At 42.1% G+C, this 14,728-nt stretch overlaps 1 protein-coding gene across 7 annotated transcripts in view; it reads left to right on the forward strand.

Annotated features, from left to right (window-relative positions):
* The window catches only part of SNAP47 (synaptosome associated protein 47), a 190,289-nt gene that overhangs the window by 6,530 nt on the left and 169,031 nt on the right, over positions 1–14,728 (forward strand). For 5 of the 7 annotated variants that reach the window (XM_060144446.1, XR_009539724.1, XR_009539725.1 and 2 more), the window contains one exon: positions 3,827–4,371. In XM_060144446.1, the coding sequence (XP_060000429.1) occupies positions 3,872–4,371 (500 nt within the window). In that variant the 5' untranslated portion in view covers positions 3,827–3,871. Of the gene's footprint in view, positions 1–3,826; positions 4,372–14,728 lie in introns of those variants that run through there. The other 2 variants (XM_060144448.1, XM_060144447.1) reach the window with 1 other exon arrangement.

The following is a 14,728-nucleotide window of genomic DNA, read 5'->3' on the forward strand; positions in this document are numbered from 1 at the left end:
GCTAATACTCCTGAAAGAGTATTAGCCAAGCTATCAGTGGACTTTTAGAGCTTCTGCCATGATAGAGTTGTGCTCATTCATTTGTTGAATGAAGTGAGTTGGAGATGATCTCTGTGGTCCCTCCAGCCCTGACATCATTTTGTCGTGATGACAAAATTCTCATGCTTAATATGGCAGCTTTCTTTTAGGTTTGTCCTAATTTCAGGTATTAGTAATTAGCAGAGCTGGTAGACTGGACTGATTTGTAGTACTGAGTAACAGGGGTTGATTGGCACATACGCATATCTGGGAAGTTTGGGTCAGCCCTTGCTACTGTGATTAAGAGAAGTTCTAGAGTGTACTTGGGAAGTACTTCAATCTGATTAACATAGGAGTTAAATTTATTTCTCTTATAATGGAATCAAGTTGTTTGGCACTTTAATTTTGTGTACACTAGGCACATTCTTCCTTCTTTCTTTCTCCTCTTTTTCACTGTCATGTTTGTTTTTGTGGCCAGGTGCTGTCTATAGCCAACTCTGATCAGGTGGTGAAAACTAATGAGACCAAATAACAGATGGGTATGGTGATATTTTAGCAGTCGTTAAAGAAATGGAATCAAGAGTAGACTCTTCACATTCCTATTAGATGAGCTGAGTTAGTTCTGTAGATACTTTGTAGTATTCACAATGATTGTAATAACACCTATAGCATATATTAGGTGCCAAGTACTCTTCTAAGCACCTTTCACATTATCAGTTCAGGTAAGCCTTACAGCTTCAGTGTGGGATAGGTACAATTATTATCCCATTGACAGATCAGGAAGTGGAGGCAGTGGGGCTGAGTAGCCAGGGGTCACACACAGATGAGTGGGAATACCTGCCATTGTCCATATGAAAGGTTTGTGCTGTAGTCTTCCAGCTGTGCTGCTACCTAAGGCAGTGATTTCAGATGTTTTTGAAATTGTAATGCCCAGCTGAAATTTAGTTTTGGTATATCTTTCATATGTACATTTATTATTAATTTTTAATAAAATTTTATATTATTACTAAATATTTAGTAAATCCTTCGTTGAAGTATTAATGAAGAAAAGTGAACAAATCATAAGAACCGAAAATGCACAAATCTTGAATTATCAGAAAATTAATACACCCAGGGCAAGAAATAGAACATTACCAGCACCACAGAGTCAAGGCCTCCTTTCTCTCCAGTTATAACCACCATTCTGACTCCTGTTTCTGAACTTTTCATGTACTAATTTTTAAAATGAATTAAAGTTTGGGGAAAGTTTTAATTCCCATAAGTCAAATAAAAAATCCTAGGGTGTTATGAATCGATAGAGTCAATTTGTAGAGTTTGCTTCCTAAATATTTAGCTTAATAGAGATTCTCATATGAAGAACCCATACCCAAAGTAGAATGATCTTTGTGTTGCACATCACTGTTGGGGATTGTGAAGGGTCTGAGACTTTATTGCGGGTTGAAGAGTGAGCCTGCCATAGTTTTGTAGATGTGGCAGAAGAGAGGAGGCCCTCTGTCAGAAAGGGCCTGTTACGCATGGCACAGCAGGATTCATGTGTGCATCTGTTCCCCTTGCCCCCTACATTCTGAGGGCACAGGTGCATGCTGCATATACCATGGGTTTGTGTCACAGCTTATGAGGGGGCTGCTAGCAAATCTGCCCAACACTTGCCTCCAAGGGGAAACTGACCTATTATCCTGGTCAGGAAACAGATCTTCTTTCAACCAGGAGGGAGACACTGTCCACAGTTACAAGGAAGATAGCCTGGGACAGTTTTTGGTACATAAAATTTTATGTCAGTTTTTGACATAAAATGTGGAGAAGCACCGTGAAGAATTGCCTCCATAATGTCCATACCTTGTATGTGCAGTATTTAATTAAGCAGTAGGATGAGACCAGCCTGAGCATTGACCTCAGCTATGCTGAGAGTCACAGATTGACAGATACCATAAACCACAAGTGTCTGTTCCATTTATTCAGTCACAAAGTGTTTCCTGAGTTAGGATTATGAATAAAATATGGTCATTGCCCTTTGAGAGCTTGCAGTCAAATAACAAGTGGTCATCCTACCATTTAACAGGTACAGTAAGTGTGCATAAGTTCCATATAGCCCCACAAGGGAGAGAGAGGGTGGGAGAGGCCGAGGGCTGGATGGGGCCTCTCTTACTGTGGAAAGAAAATTGCAGTGGCAGTGGGGGGGTATTTTGGAGTACCAAAGGCAGGAGACCACTTAGACTGCCACTGTAGTCCACTTAAGACTTCCTTATATTCCGTATCATGCCTACAACCCTATGAGCTTTGGGGTTTTGTTTACATTAACATATTTCATATTTGATGATACATTGCCTAATCTCAAATCACTTTGTTTCTTCATAATTAGGAATCTCAATTCAATTCACGTTCTTCAGGTGCAGGTACTGCCTTTTTCTTTTGCTGTCCAGGCTTGTGCTGCTTGATGTGGCGTCTAGTACAGTAATTACATTGAAGAGTCTGAGTCTTTAGAATATAACTCAATGAGGAAGTTTATAGAATTCCAGTGGACTCTAAGCTCCATGAACTAAGGACTATGTCATTGTTGTTTCTTTTGTACTTGCAGCCCAGCATGGCATGGTGGGGGCTTAAAACTTGTTAACCAAATGCAGAGAATCCCTGTACCATTCTGTAAAAGTCCACACGTTTCAACATTTTTAGGGATAATATTATGTCTTCTCCTGTTTTTATAAGTGAAATCATGTCATAATTAAACTCGTGTGTGTGTGTGTGTGTGTGTGCGCACGTGCGCGTGCGTGCGTGCATGCAAGAGAGAGAATGAGGATTTGAGGAAGGAGGGAAGGAAGGAAAGAAAGAAGGAAAGAAGGAGGAGAAAGGAAAGAAGAAACGCCATATTACAGGTGGACCTCTAATTGGAAGAGTATTGGACTAGGCATTACCCTGCCTAGTTCTAGCCATGTTAATATCATGAACTTGTGGTTTGACCTTGTACAAAGTCCTCATCTTTTCTTGGCCTTATATTCTTTATCTGTACAATGAGAAGGTTGGACTAAGTGTTCTACAAGGGTTGTTTCAAATCTGTCATTCATGACTTTAAAATGCATCCACAGGGAATTCCATGGCAGTCCAGTGGTTAGGACTCCACACTCTCACTGCCGAGGGCCTGGGTTTAGTCCCTGGTTGGGGAACTAAGATCACACAAGCCGTGCAGCGTGTCAGAAAAAAAAAATGCATTGATAAGTGCAAATGGTGAATAGTACACCTTTGTTATGTATAACTATATATAAAATATATACATATAATTATGTAGAACCCTATAAAATTAGTTGGGATTACAAGAATGGAAAAGATTGTCTGTAAGATTATTTTCTATATGAAACTAAGTAAATTTATAAAAATTTCAAAAGGAGAATGTTAGTTTGGAAACTTGTAGAGTGTGTAGTTGATAGGGGTCATCACAGCTGATGGTGTTCCTATGAAGAATCCTTGGGTGGTCTTTTCCAGTGATTTTCTTCTTTTGGTCACATCAGCTGTGGACCCTGGTCCCAATGTGGGTGCTCTGGTGAGTGAAGAGCCCCTGGGCACCTTGATGCTTTGGGTCAAGCACAAGTCTGGCCCCAGCCCTTACCTCTCTGCTGAGTAGGGCAAGGTCTTCATCCTGCCTATCACAGGTGGCGTGAGAGTCCTTGCTAGGTGAGGACTTGGCCATGTGCTGGAGTCTCCAGTGTGCTTGGAATCCAGACCATATCCTTGCTGTCAGTGTCCTAGTATCTCTAGTCCAAGTGTGATGTCCTATTTTAGGCTCATCTATCCACTAATTTGTCCCCCTCTCCTTCAGAGGCAGAGTGACCTTGGCCGTAGTACAAACCGACCTAGGAACCAGATGAGCAGAGACATCTGCGTCCACACCTGGCCATGCTCCTATTATTTAGAACTTGAGAAGCAATGGGTCCCTGGAAAACTTTCATTAACTTCTCTCTCACTAAAATTTATGACTGATAAAACTAGAGAAATTCTTGTCAACTTTCCTCTTTCTAGTATAATTGAGATCAAGAAAGAAGCTTCTTATTTTATCTTCAGTTCTATTACCATCCTGGAAAAGGACCACAACAAGCACTGGTTCAGTTCCTTGCAGCCTAGTCGAAATGTCGTTTTCAGCATCATCGAGCATTTCTGGAGAGAGATGCTGTTGTCCCAGTCAGGAGCTGCTGTTGAGGAATCATCCTCCCCCATGACCAAGGGGAAGGAGTTGACTGGTCTGATGGCCTGTACCCAGAAGCGTCTGGAAGACACAGCCAGAGTCCTTCACCATCAGGGCGAGCAGCTTGACAGTATCTCGAGAGGCCTGGACAAGATGGAATCTGACCTGGATGTGGCTGACAGGTAAACAAACACTGTAATCATAACCTGACCTTTGGATGGCTGAGGTATGGTATCTTTTCCATCATCCTGTATTTATTACACATTCAGCCTTCTGAAAACACATGCTGTGCCCCTGTTGTGGACAGTTACACTGGGCTGACTGCTGTGGGCGTGCAAGTAATGAGGGCCAGCGTTCGCTAAGTGTGCAGTATGTGCCAAGGACAGTTTTAAGTGTTGAAGGGGGATTACCTCACTGAATCAGCAGACAAGTCAAGAAGAGTGTGGTGTTCTTCATTTTACCCATGGGGAAACTGAGGCTGAGAGGCCAGGTAATTTGTTCAAGATCACACACACTAAGTTCATTAGCGTAGTTTATCTTAATTTCTTTTCCATAGTTGTAGAGCAGCAAGGTTTGAGCCAAAGCATTTTGGCTTCAGAAGCTGCCATCTTAGCCACTGCACTAGCCACTCTCAAACCTTCAGTCTTGGGGGCCACTCCACCCACCTTAAAAACTGAGGACCCAAAGAACTTTTGTTGATGTGGGTTATATATACCGATATGTACCATATTTTTTTAAAACTAAGAAATTAAATAATTATTTATTTAAGAAGTACAATGATAAATCCATGACCTAGTAACATAAATAACATTTTTTTAATGAAAAATAACTTTTATAAAGCAAAACGTGTAGTGAGAAGAGTGGCACTGTTTGAGATTTTTGTACCTCTCTTTAAAGTAAAGCTTAGCAGAAAACAGCTGGATTCTCATGCCTGCTTCTGCAGTCAGTCTGCTGTGATTATCACAGGTCACATGGTCTCTGGAAACTCCACTCTACACTCATGAGAGAATGAGAGTAAAAAGCCAAATAGCCAAATAGTGTTGTGGTATTGTATGAGGTGACTTTGACCTCCCAGACTCCTTTGGAGGGTCTCAAAGACCACACTTTGAGAAGCGCTGCACTGACTATAAGACATATAAGGTAAGTCAGGGATCTTAGAGGCTAGTAGGAATAACCTCTCCCCCATGTCTGGAATGGTTGCTTGAGAGCTCAGGATGAGGTGGCAGCCTCTCAGTGATGGGCCCTGAGTGTGGGCCCCCTGTCTCAGACCAGGGCTGCATGGCTGCTGTTTGCGAGACCCCTTGCCTCTGAGTGACCCCACTCTGCAGTTACCACCTGTTGCTATTTCTAAGCACTATGTGGTAAAGGGCATCGTGCTAGAGCTACAGGGAACAGGGCCCTGCATCTTATTCATAGAGGGGGTGCTTATGGTGGTTGAGATGTAAGATCACCAGACCTTTGTGAGTTTTCCTCATGGGAACATGGCTAGACATTTTTCCACCCTCCCTTGCAGTTTGGGGTTTATATGACTGAGTTGTGGCAGAAGTGATGTAGGTCACTTGCAGGCCTAGTCTCTAAAAGCCCTGCTACCCAATCTCTAGTACTGTCTTCCCCTTTACCTGCTGGAATCCTCCAGGACTTGAAGGCCCTAGGACAGAAACATTAGACAGACAGAGTTTAGGGCCTCAAATGGCTTCCCAGAGCAGAACGCTGACCCCAGCCCTCAGTTGGACTACAGTGTGAACAGGAAATAATCCTCTATTGGGGCTAGGCCCTTAAGATTTCGGGAGTTGTTATAGCAGTCAGCCCTCGCAGAATAACACAACATTCCTGTAGGAAATTGAGACACCTATTAAATATCTTCAATACATAACAGGACATAGAGACCAGAGATTTAGAAGAATGTTCATTTGCACTGGAAATCAAAGAAATGCACACTAAAATAATGGAAATCTAGGTTTTAATGATCAAATTAGTAACAATTAAAAGTAAGAATACACAATACCAACTGAGGATAGTGAATAAGCATTTTCATACACTGCTTATTAGGAATGGTATAATCCTTTTGGAGAACAATTGGGTGGTTTGTAAATCTTCTTTTGACAAACAACAGAGTGAAAGGATGAACCTGAGGCTGGGAGAAAGTATTTGTGATACCTACCCATATCCCAACAAAGGATTAATACCCAGCTAGTTAAAGGCAAAATGAGAAAAAGGCAATTCAGCAGAAAAGTTAGTAAAGGCCGTTGACTGGAGTTTAGGCTAAGAAGCTACTATAACAGAGATCCAAAAATATTGTGGTTGAAATAAGCTAGACCTCCATATAATGATCCAGAGGAAGGTAGTTATCCCAGGCAGATAGAAAGCTCTGCTTTAGGCCTTCACCTCTGGCTGCATGTTGGCTAGAAGGTCTCCTGTCTTACCACATGGCACCATCACTACATCAAAAGTTGCTGATATCACTCGCTCGCAGCCAACGGGAAAGGGGAACAAAGAGGGAGGCCAGGGAACACAGCCTTGTCTTTAAGAAGGTGACCCCAAAGTTGCACATATTACTTCTGCTCATATCCTACTGGTAGGGCTTAATCTCATAGTTACACCTAGGAACAAAGAAGCGGGGTAGTTGTGAGAGATTACTCAGGTATTCCATTATGGAAGGAAGAACAGGAAAATGGATACTAGGGATCATTAGTTGTCTCTGCCACAGTGTCTCACAAATGAGAAATCCCAAAAGACCGATGAAAAGGGAGTTTAGCATCCCTACTGATTAGGGAAAGGTAAATTAAACCAACACATGCATTAGTTGGGTAGCACCAGCTGTTGGTTAAGATGTGGGGTGATAAGAACTCTAATGTTTTTGTCAATAATATGAAATGGTTCAGCCACTTAGGAGAGCAGTTGTCAATACCTAGTGAAGCCAGAGGTGCACAGACCCCATGACTGTGACCTTGCTCTTTCAGATGTGTATCTTAGGGAAACATTGGCACTTGTGCACAGCATGTGTGGACATGAACTTTCATTAAAGGATTGTGGATGGTAGCGAGCGATTGCAGTCAGTTGCTTCTCAAGGGGGATTGGGTATATAAGCTATGTTTTAGTCACAAAATAGACTAATTCTTTCATGGTAACTGTTATATGTTAGATCTATACATATCAGCTTGAATAAATCCCAAAGCAGTATTAAAAAAACAAAGCAAGTTGCAGAGAGATGTGTACAGCAGGATACCATTTATAAGGCTTTTTTTTTTTTTTTTTTTTTTTTTTCGGTACGCGGGCCTCTCACTTTTGTGGCCTCTCCTGTTGTGGAGCACAGGCTCCAGACACGCAGGCTCAGCAGCCATGGCTCACGGGCCCAGCCGCTCCGCGGCATGTGGGATCTTCCCGGACTGGGGCATGAACCCGTGTCCCCTGCATTGGCAGGTGGACTCTCAACCACTGCGCCACCAGGGAAACCCTATAAGGATTTTTTTTTAATATGCCAAATAATACTATAGGAAAAACATTGAGTTAAAATATGAAAACCTGAACAGGAAGGGTGCATGCAGGGCACCATACTGTGTAGCTCTGTGGTTAGTTATCCAGAGAGCAGCTGACTGGTGTTCCTGGAGTGGTCTTGGGGTTCATGATACTCTTTGGCGTGGGTCCTTTCAAGCCGATTGTGGTAGACCCTCAGTGAGCTCTCTAATTTGTCCATCAGAGCTGGGGAAATTTCCTGTATTATTTCTTTGATAATTTTTCCCCCTCAGTTTTTAAAATGTGTTCCTTTTGGAACTTCTCCTTTTTTTGTTATCTGACTTCCTGAACTGATCTTCTAATATTGTTCTCATTTTTCATTCTCCTCATCCTTTTGTTCTGCTTTTATTTCTTGAATTTTATCTTCCTACCTTCTATTTGTGTTATCATGTTTGTAATTTCCAAGACTTATTTTTTGTTTTCCAATGTTCCTTTTGAATAGCAGCCTATTATTGTTTCATGGACGCCCTATTCTCTTATCTCTTGGGTTGTTATGGATAGCCTTGTCTTAGTATGTTATGTCTTGTATGGGAAGGCCTGAGTGGACTGTGAAATTTTTGGTTCTGCTGAAAAGGGCTGTGGTCACAGTGTTTGAGAGCAGTGCTCTGTGGTCTGAGAATATCTGGTCTCTCTTCCCATGACAGTCCTAGATTTATGCAGTTACAGTGTTTTCAGTAGTCTTCACAAAATGTGGTCTCTTCTCTTTCTCTCTCTCTCTCTCTCTCTCTCTCTCTCTCTCTCTTTCTCTATCCCTATGTCCCTCCTTCCCTCTCTGTCTCCCTTTCTATCTCCCTGGCCCCCTCCCTCTTTCTCTTTCTGTACTGAAGGGTGAGTTTTATGAATTCTAAGGTTTTTGGAATCTCTAATCTGATTATATTTAAAGCGACTAATAACTCTTATTTCAAGTGGTATAGAAGGCACTGATGATGTGGCAATGGTGATATGTAAAATAATCATCATGGGATACTCGTAATCAAATATTTTAAAAAGGCTCTGAGTGACCATGTATTTGATACCTAATAACATTTTTGTCAAGCTAATGAGTAATGAGATTGGCTGGTTGCTCTAACTCTACTGGACAAAGTGTGGAAAGGAAAGGATGAGGTCAGAGTGCCCAGTAATGACCTGAACATTTCTATATATGCCTTGAAAGAAAACCTTAGGTCCCGTAGCTGCAGCACTGAGATTTCTGAAATTCAGATCCGGAGTGTCATCCTGTGAGTGACTAAATTACAATGTAAATTGAAATCTCAAATTTGCATGGTGTCTGCTGTTAAACTGAGGGTATTGATAGGGGAGAAATGGGATCCTGAAAATTGGAATGTAGACATATGGGAAGATCCTGATGAAACTGAGAAAATAGAACCCCTAAATTCTGATGAGTCTTCTTTGCCAGTAGAAGCAGCCCTTCCTCCCCTATCTGAGGTGATTAACCACACTTTGCCTGAGGAAGCTATAATGGCCTCCCCCGAGATAATTGCTTTGCAAGACGGTGCAGATTTCTTTCAAGACCCACCCCCACCACCCCCCTTTGCTTCCAGGTATATTGTTAGAGTTAAGTCTCAGCACAGCCCAGAAGATGAGGCATAAAGTGTGGCCCATGAAGAGGTGCACTGCACTCTGAAAGAACTGCATGATTTTTCCAATTTATACAGACAGAAATCCTGTGGGAATGGATATCTTGGGTGTGAGGTGATGGTGAGAGGAATATGAAGTTGGATGGGGCTGACTTTACTGAAATGGACCCAATAAGCAGAGATCTTGGATTTGGTACCATGGCTCGAGGAGTTAGAAAGGCTCTAACAGTTTGGTTGGTTGGCTGAGATGTGGACTAAAAGGTGGCTTACTCTAAATGGAGTCTGAAATGTCAGAACTGCCTTGGTATACTCCAGAGGAAGGATCCAAGACTGAGGAAGATTGGAATGGTAGAATAGATTTATTATGTGAGGTCTCCTCACCCATCCTGGCAGGGTCCAAGAAGACACACTTTTTACCATGACTGTGAGAAATAAATTTTTAAGGGGAGCCCCAGCATCCTTGAGCTGTGTGGTTGCTCTTCTCTGTAGGCCAGAAATTACAGTGGGAAGTGGCTGGGATCTGAGCTGGGAAGCCACTGAGCTGGGATCCTTAAATGCAGCAGGGATAATTGGATCCTGGGGTGGCAGGGCTAAGTGGTAAGCACTTAATCACCAAAGACAATTGGGGTTGGCTACCATAATGGACAGCAGAGTCAAAGCAGCAATCAGAATAGTCTGACTCCCAGAGACCTATGGCATTAGCTAGTTGGTCATGTGCCCCTAGAAGAGAAATAGTTGGGCAGTCTGCTCAATTCTTACTTGATCTGTTAAGCAGAAGAGTTCTAGGTCATGTGAACAAGCATCTAACCTGAATTAAAAAAAAAAAGTCATGGCTCCTTAATTGATTTCTAGATTTGACCCGGTTTACACACCCAGAACACCTTGAATGACGGGGAAGGTGGGTCCCCTTGTGGAAGGACCTCAGTATGCTACCAAATTTTGTACTGTTAATCTTTCTCCCAGCCTTTCCCAGAGAGACATACGGCATTTTACCAGGGTGACTGTGCATTGGGGAAAAGGAAATCAGATTTTTCAGGGACTACTGGACACTGGCTCCAAACTGACACTGATTCTAGGAGACCCAAAACATCACTGTGGCTCACCTAGGGGCTTATGGAGGTCGTGATCAGTAGAGTTTTAGCTCAGGTTCATCTCACAGTGAGATGGCCCCTGAACCCATCCTATGGTAATTTTTCCTAGTTCTGGAGTATATAATTGGAATAGACATACTCAGTAACTGGCAGAATCCCCACACTGGTTCCCTGACCTCTGGAATGAGAGAGATTCTGGTGGGAAAGACCAAGTAAAAGTCACTAGAACTGCTTCTACCTAGAAAAATAGTATACCAAAAGCAATTTTGCATTCCTGGAGGGATTATAGAGATTAGTACCACCTTCAAGGACTTGAAGGATGCATGGATAGTGAGTCCTACCCCATCTCCATTCAGCTCACCTATTTGTGCAGAAGAAAGATGGATCTTTCAGGACAGTGGATTATCTTAAACTTAACCAGGTGGTGACTATAATTGCAGTTGCTATTCCAGATGTAGTTTTACTGCTTGAGCAAATTAACACATCCTCTGGTACCTGGTATGCAGCACCTGCTCTGGTAAATGCTTTTTTTCCATCCCTGTTAGTAAAGACCACCAGAAGCAGTTTCTATCAGCTGACAAGGCCAGCAATACACCTTCACTGTCCTACTTCAGGGGTATACCAACTTTTCAGCCCTATGTCATAATATAGTTCACAAAGATCTTGATGCCTTTCTCTTCCACAAGATAGCATGCTATTAATGCTGATTGGACTGAGTAAGAAGTAGCAACTACTCTAGACTCATAAGACATTTGCATGTCAGAGGATGGGAAATCTGACAAATTCAAGGGCCTTCTACTTCAGTGAAATTTTTAGAAGTCCAATGGTGTATGGCTCATTGGAGTATCTCTTCTATGGTGAAGGTTAAGTTGTTGCATCTGGCTCTTCCTACAACCAGAAAGGAGGCACAATGCTTCTTAGTGTTTTGGAAGCAACATATTCCTCATTTGGGTGTGTTACTCTGGTTTACCAAGTGACTCGAAAGCTGCCAGTTTTGAGTAGGGCCTAGAGCAAGAGAAGGCTCTGAAACAGGTCCAGATTGCCACAGAGCTGCTCTGTCACTTGGGCCATATGATCCAGTGGTATATGATGGGTCAGTGGCAGATAGGGGTGCTCTTTGGAGCCTTTTGCAGACCTCTATAGGGAATCACAGTGCTCACCCTTAGGATTTTGGAGCAAAGCCCTGCTATCCTCTGCAGATAACTACTTTCCTTTTGAGAAACAGTTCTTGGCCTGCTACTAGGCCTTAGTAGAGACTGAACACTTTGGAATTTTCAGCTTCCAGAACTGTAAGAAATAAATATTTGTTGCTTAAGCTACCCAGTCTGTGGCAGCCCAAGCTGACTGATAATACTCTGGAAATCTAATTCTCCTATGCCTCAGGGGTTGCTGGGTTTTGCTTGCTGAGGGTTGGAACTGACTTTTTGTGACTTTTCCAAATTATTTTTTCAAAGCGTGTATTCCTTGTTAAGTGTGGTCACTGAATTTCCAAAGAAGGAAAAAGTAAATAGGTCTTGTTTCTCTCAATTCCCTCCTGGCTGGGAAGCCACTTCAGCTCATGGTGGTAGAAAACTCTGTGCCAACCTCTCAGCAACCAGAAGCCCCAATCAGACTCACAGTCCCAGTTTTTGGAGGAAAGGTCTTTATTGCCCACCCTGGCTTCAACAGGCCATACTAAGAATACTTGCGGCTGTCCCACAGCTGCCAGTTATGGATTTGTGGGATGGGGGTTGGTAGCTGCTACTGCTTGAAAGCAGAAGTTGATTGAAATTTATTGGTCTCTCCATCAAACTCACTGCTGGATGCTGCAGATGTTCTCCTTGACCTAGAGTTCCAAAATAGTTGCTTCAGACAGTTCTGCCAGTTCCTTCGTTTTGCTGGAGGGACAGATTCCTGCAGCTTCCTATTCCACCATCTTCCCTGCTGCCTCTAACTATATGGCTTTCATGAATAGATGCTGCCCTTCATGTACCATTTCATTCTGGGGCAGATTTCATGGAGGTTTGCTGTTTTTCTGTATTTAGCAGTTTTCAATGTGATGACTTTGTTCTTTATCCTCAAAAGATGTTCAGTTATTATTTTTAAAATCCTTTTGAATCCCTGGATTTAAAAATATTTGAGTTTCAATCCGTTGCAATTAGTATCTTATTGAACTTTAAACTTCCATCTTTGAGCATGTTGTGACATTTTTAATCCAATAATTTAGCAAGGAGTAATGTCTAGGATTGTAAACCTTAAATTATATAATATCATGGGTTCCTGGACAGTTCCTGTGACCATTTTTTACACTTTAAATATAACTATGTTGGGTGAATGGGCAGACAAATACCAGGTAAAGTCCACATTACAGAGCAGCAGCAAGGGGTGGTGCAGAACGTCAGAGTGACTGGAGCAAGTCTTGTCAGTGAGGTTGGCATCCAGAGGCTTTATTTGCAGCTGCCTCTTGGGAGGGAGTTAAGAGCCCTGGTTCCCTAATGCTCATTCAACAGCCATGCCATTCTTTAATCAGATCTTCACCACTTCCTCACATTCTGTGGTAAAATAAGGACTACATAGTGAATTTTTAGAAAACAAAGTTTATTTACATATATTAAAATTCTGGATTAGACACTTCCTACTTTTTGGTATTATGTATGTCAACCGAGAAAAGAGGCACAGCTAAAATAAAAGAATTTATTTGGTGTCTTAGAACCATCACCTCAGTTGTTTGTCAAGAATTGTGATTGGAAGATATAATTACAATTTACGTTTCATTGGGTTTCTAAGCACTTTGCATAGGATACTAGGAAATCTATTGTTGGAGTGTCCAGATTTTATCTTGGAAATGTGGCCATAGCAGTCATGTGGTCAGCCGTCTGCCTTTGCCCAGTACAAGAGTAAAATTTGGTTCATGCTATATCAGCATAAGGTGGAGGTCAAATCCAAAATGCAGTCTGTTCTGTTCAGTTAAGCACACAGGTTCACACATGTCTCTTTAAATGAAACGAGGACGTGTTAGTAACGCAGACTTGATCGCAGTTTGCTGGAATCTACTTGGTGAAATAATTGGTCTGATTCTGTTTTCACTGGGGTTTGTGAGTAAGTAGTATTGTCTCAGTCTTTATATGTTGGAAAAATGCCTTTATTTTACTGACACTCTGAATGATAATTTGGCTCTTCACAGTTGAGCCAAATTTAGCTCAACGTTTTGAAGATGTTTTTCCATTGTCCTCTTTGCGTATGTTATTGCTAAAGAGAATTTACTGTTTCTTTGTGGCTAATGTTTTTTTTCCCCTATTTTAGATGTTTTTTTACTCCATTGTGTCTGTGTAGATATTTTAGAACAGCTTTCTTATTTACATACCACAAAATTCACTCATTTTATATGAACAATGATTTTTAATAAATTTACAGAGTTGGACAAACATCACTATAGTTCAATTTTAGGACATTTCCATCACCCCCAAAAGTTGCCTCAAGCCCATTTGCTGTCACTCTCTGTTCTCACCCTAGCCCAGGTCACCACTAATCTATCTATTCTCTTTTCTCTATTGTATAGGGTATTATCTTATGGGACTCTGGACATTATATTCTGTTTTAGCAGATCTTTCTTTGACACATTGCCCCGGGGAGCAAGAAGCTGATTCTTCTTACTGCCATGTGGGGATGAGAGTCCAGATTCTTCTCTTAGCCCTAGTTTATGCCTTGGGATGGAAAAGGACACCTGTTGCTACTGACTGGGAGTGGAATTTCAGGTTTCCCCATAGGCCTCTGCTAATACCACCCTGATTGGGAGAATGAGGGCTGTCTTGTTACCCCCTCCTGGCCTATGTTGACCTGTAAGGTTTCCCTCATTACTGCTGGCTCCTCACATGGCCTTCTCTGACACTACCCCAGTTAGGAAGAAGTACCCCTCAGTGCAGGTAGGAGAGGGTCCATGTCTAGGCTCCTCATGTGGTGTTTGCTAATGAGGGTGGGAGTGGGCTGCACTTCTTTCTGGGGAGTTTGGCTGTAGTAGAGCTGTTATTGACTAAAAGTTCTCTGTCTTGTCAGCTTCCCCTTTTCTATAGGGTAGGGAGAGTAGGCTTTCTTTTATTTATTTATTTATTTATTGTCTGTTTATCCAGGTTTCTGGCTTCTTCAGGACTCAGTTCAGAATATAGTAAATAAAAAGAGAACTCGCTTCCTCAGAGTTTCTGAAGTCCTGAGACCTACCAGCCTGACTTTTTCTCTCCACTCTCCATAATCTTATGTGTGTTTCATATATAATATCCAGGGTTTTAAGCTGTATTTAGAGGGGAGGACAGGGAGAAGCGTATCTACTCTATCTAGTCCTCGAATTGGAAGGCCTTCAATAGATCTTGTCTTGTATCCAGCCA

The sequence above is a fragment of the Lagenorhynchus albirostris genome, chromosome 3 (genome assembly GCF_949774975.1).
Source record: "Lagenorhynchus albirostris chromosome 3, mLagAlb1.1, whole genome shotgun sequence".
Taxonomy (NCBI): domain Eukaryota; kingdom Metazoa; phylum Chordata; class Mammalia; order Artiodactyla; family Delphinidae; genus Lagenorhynchus; species Lagenorhynchus albirostris.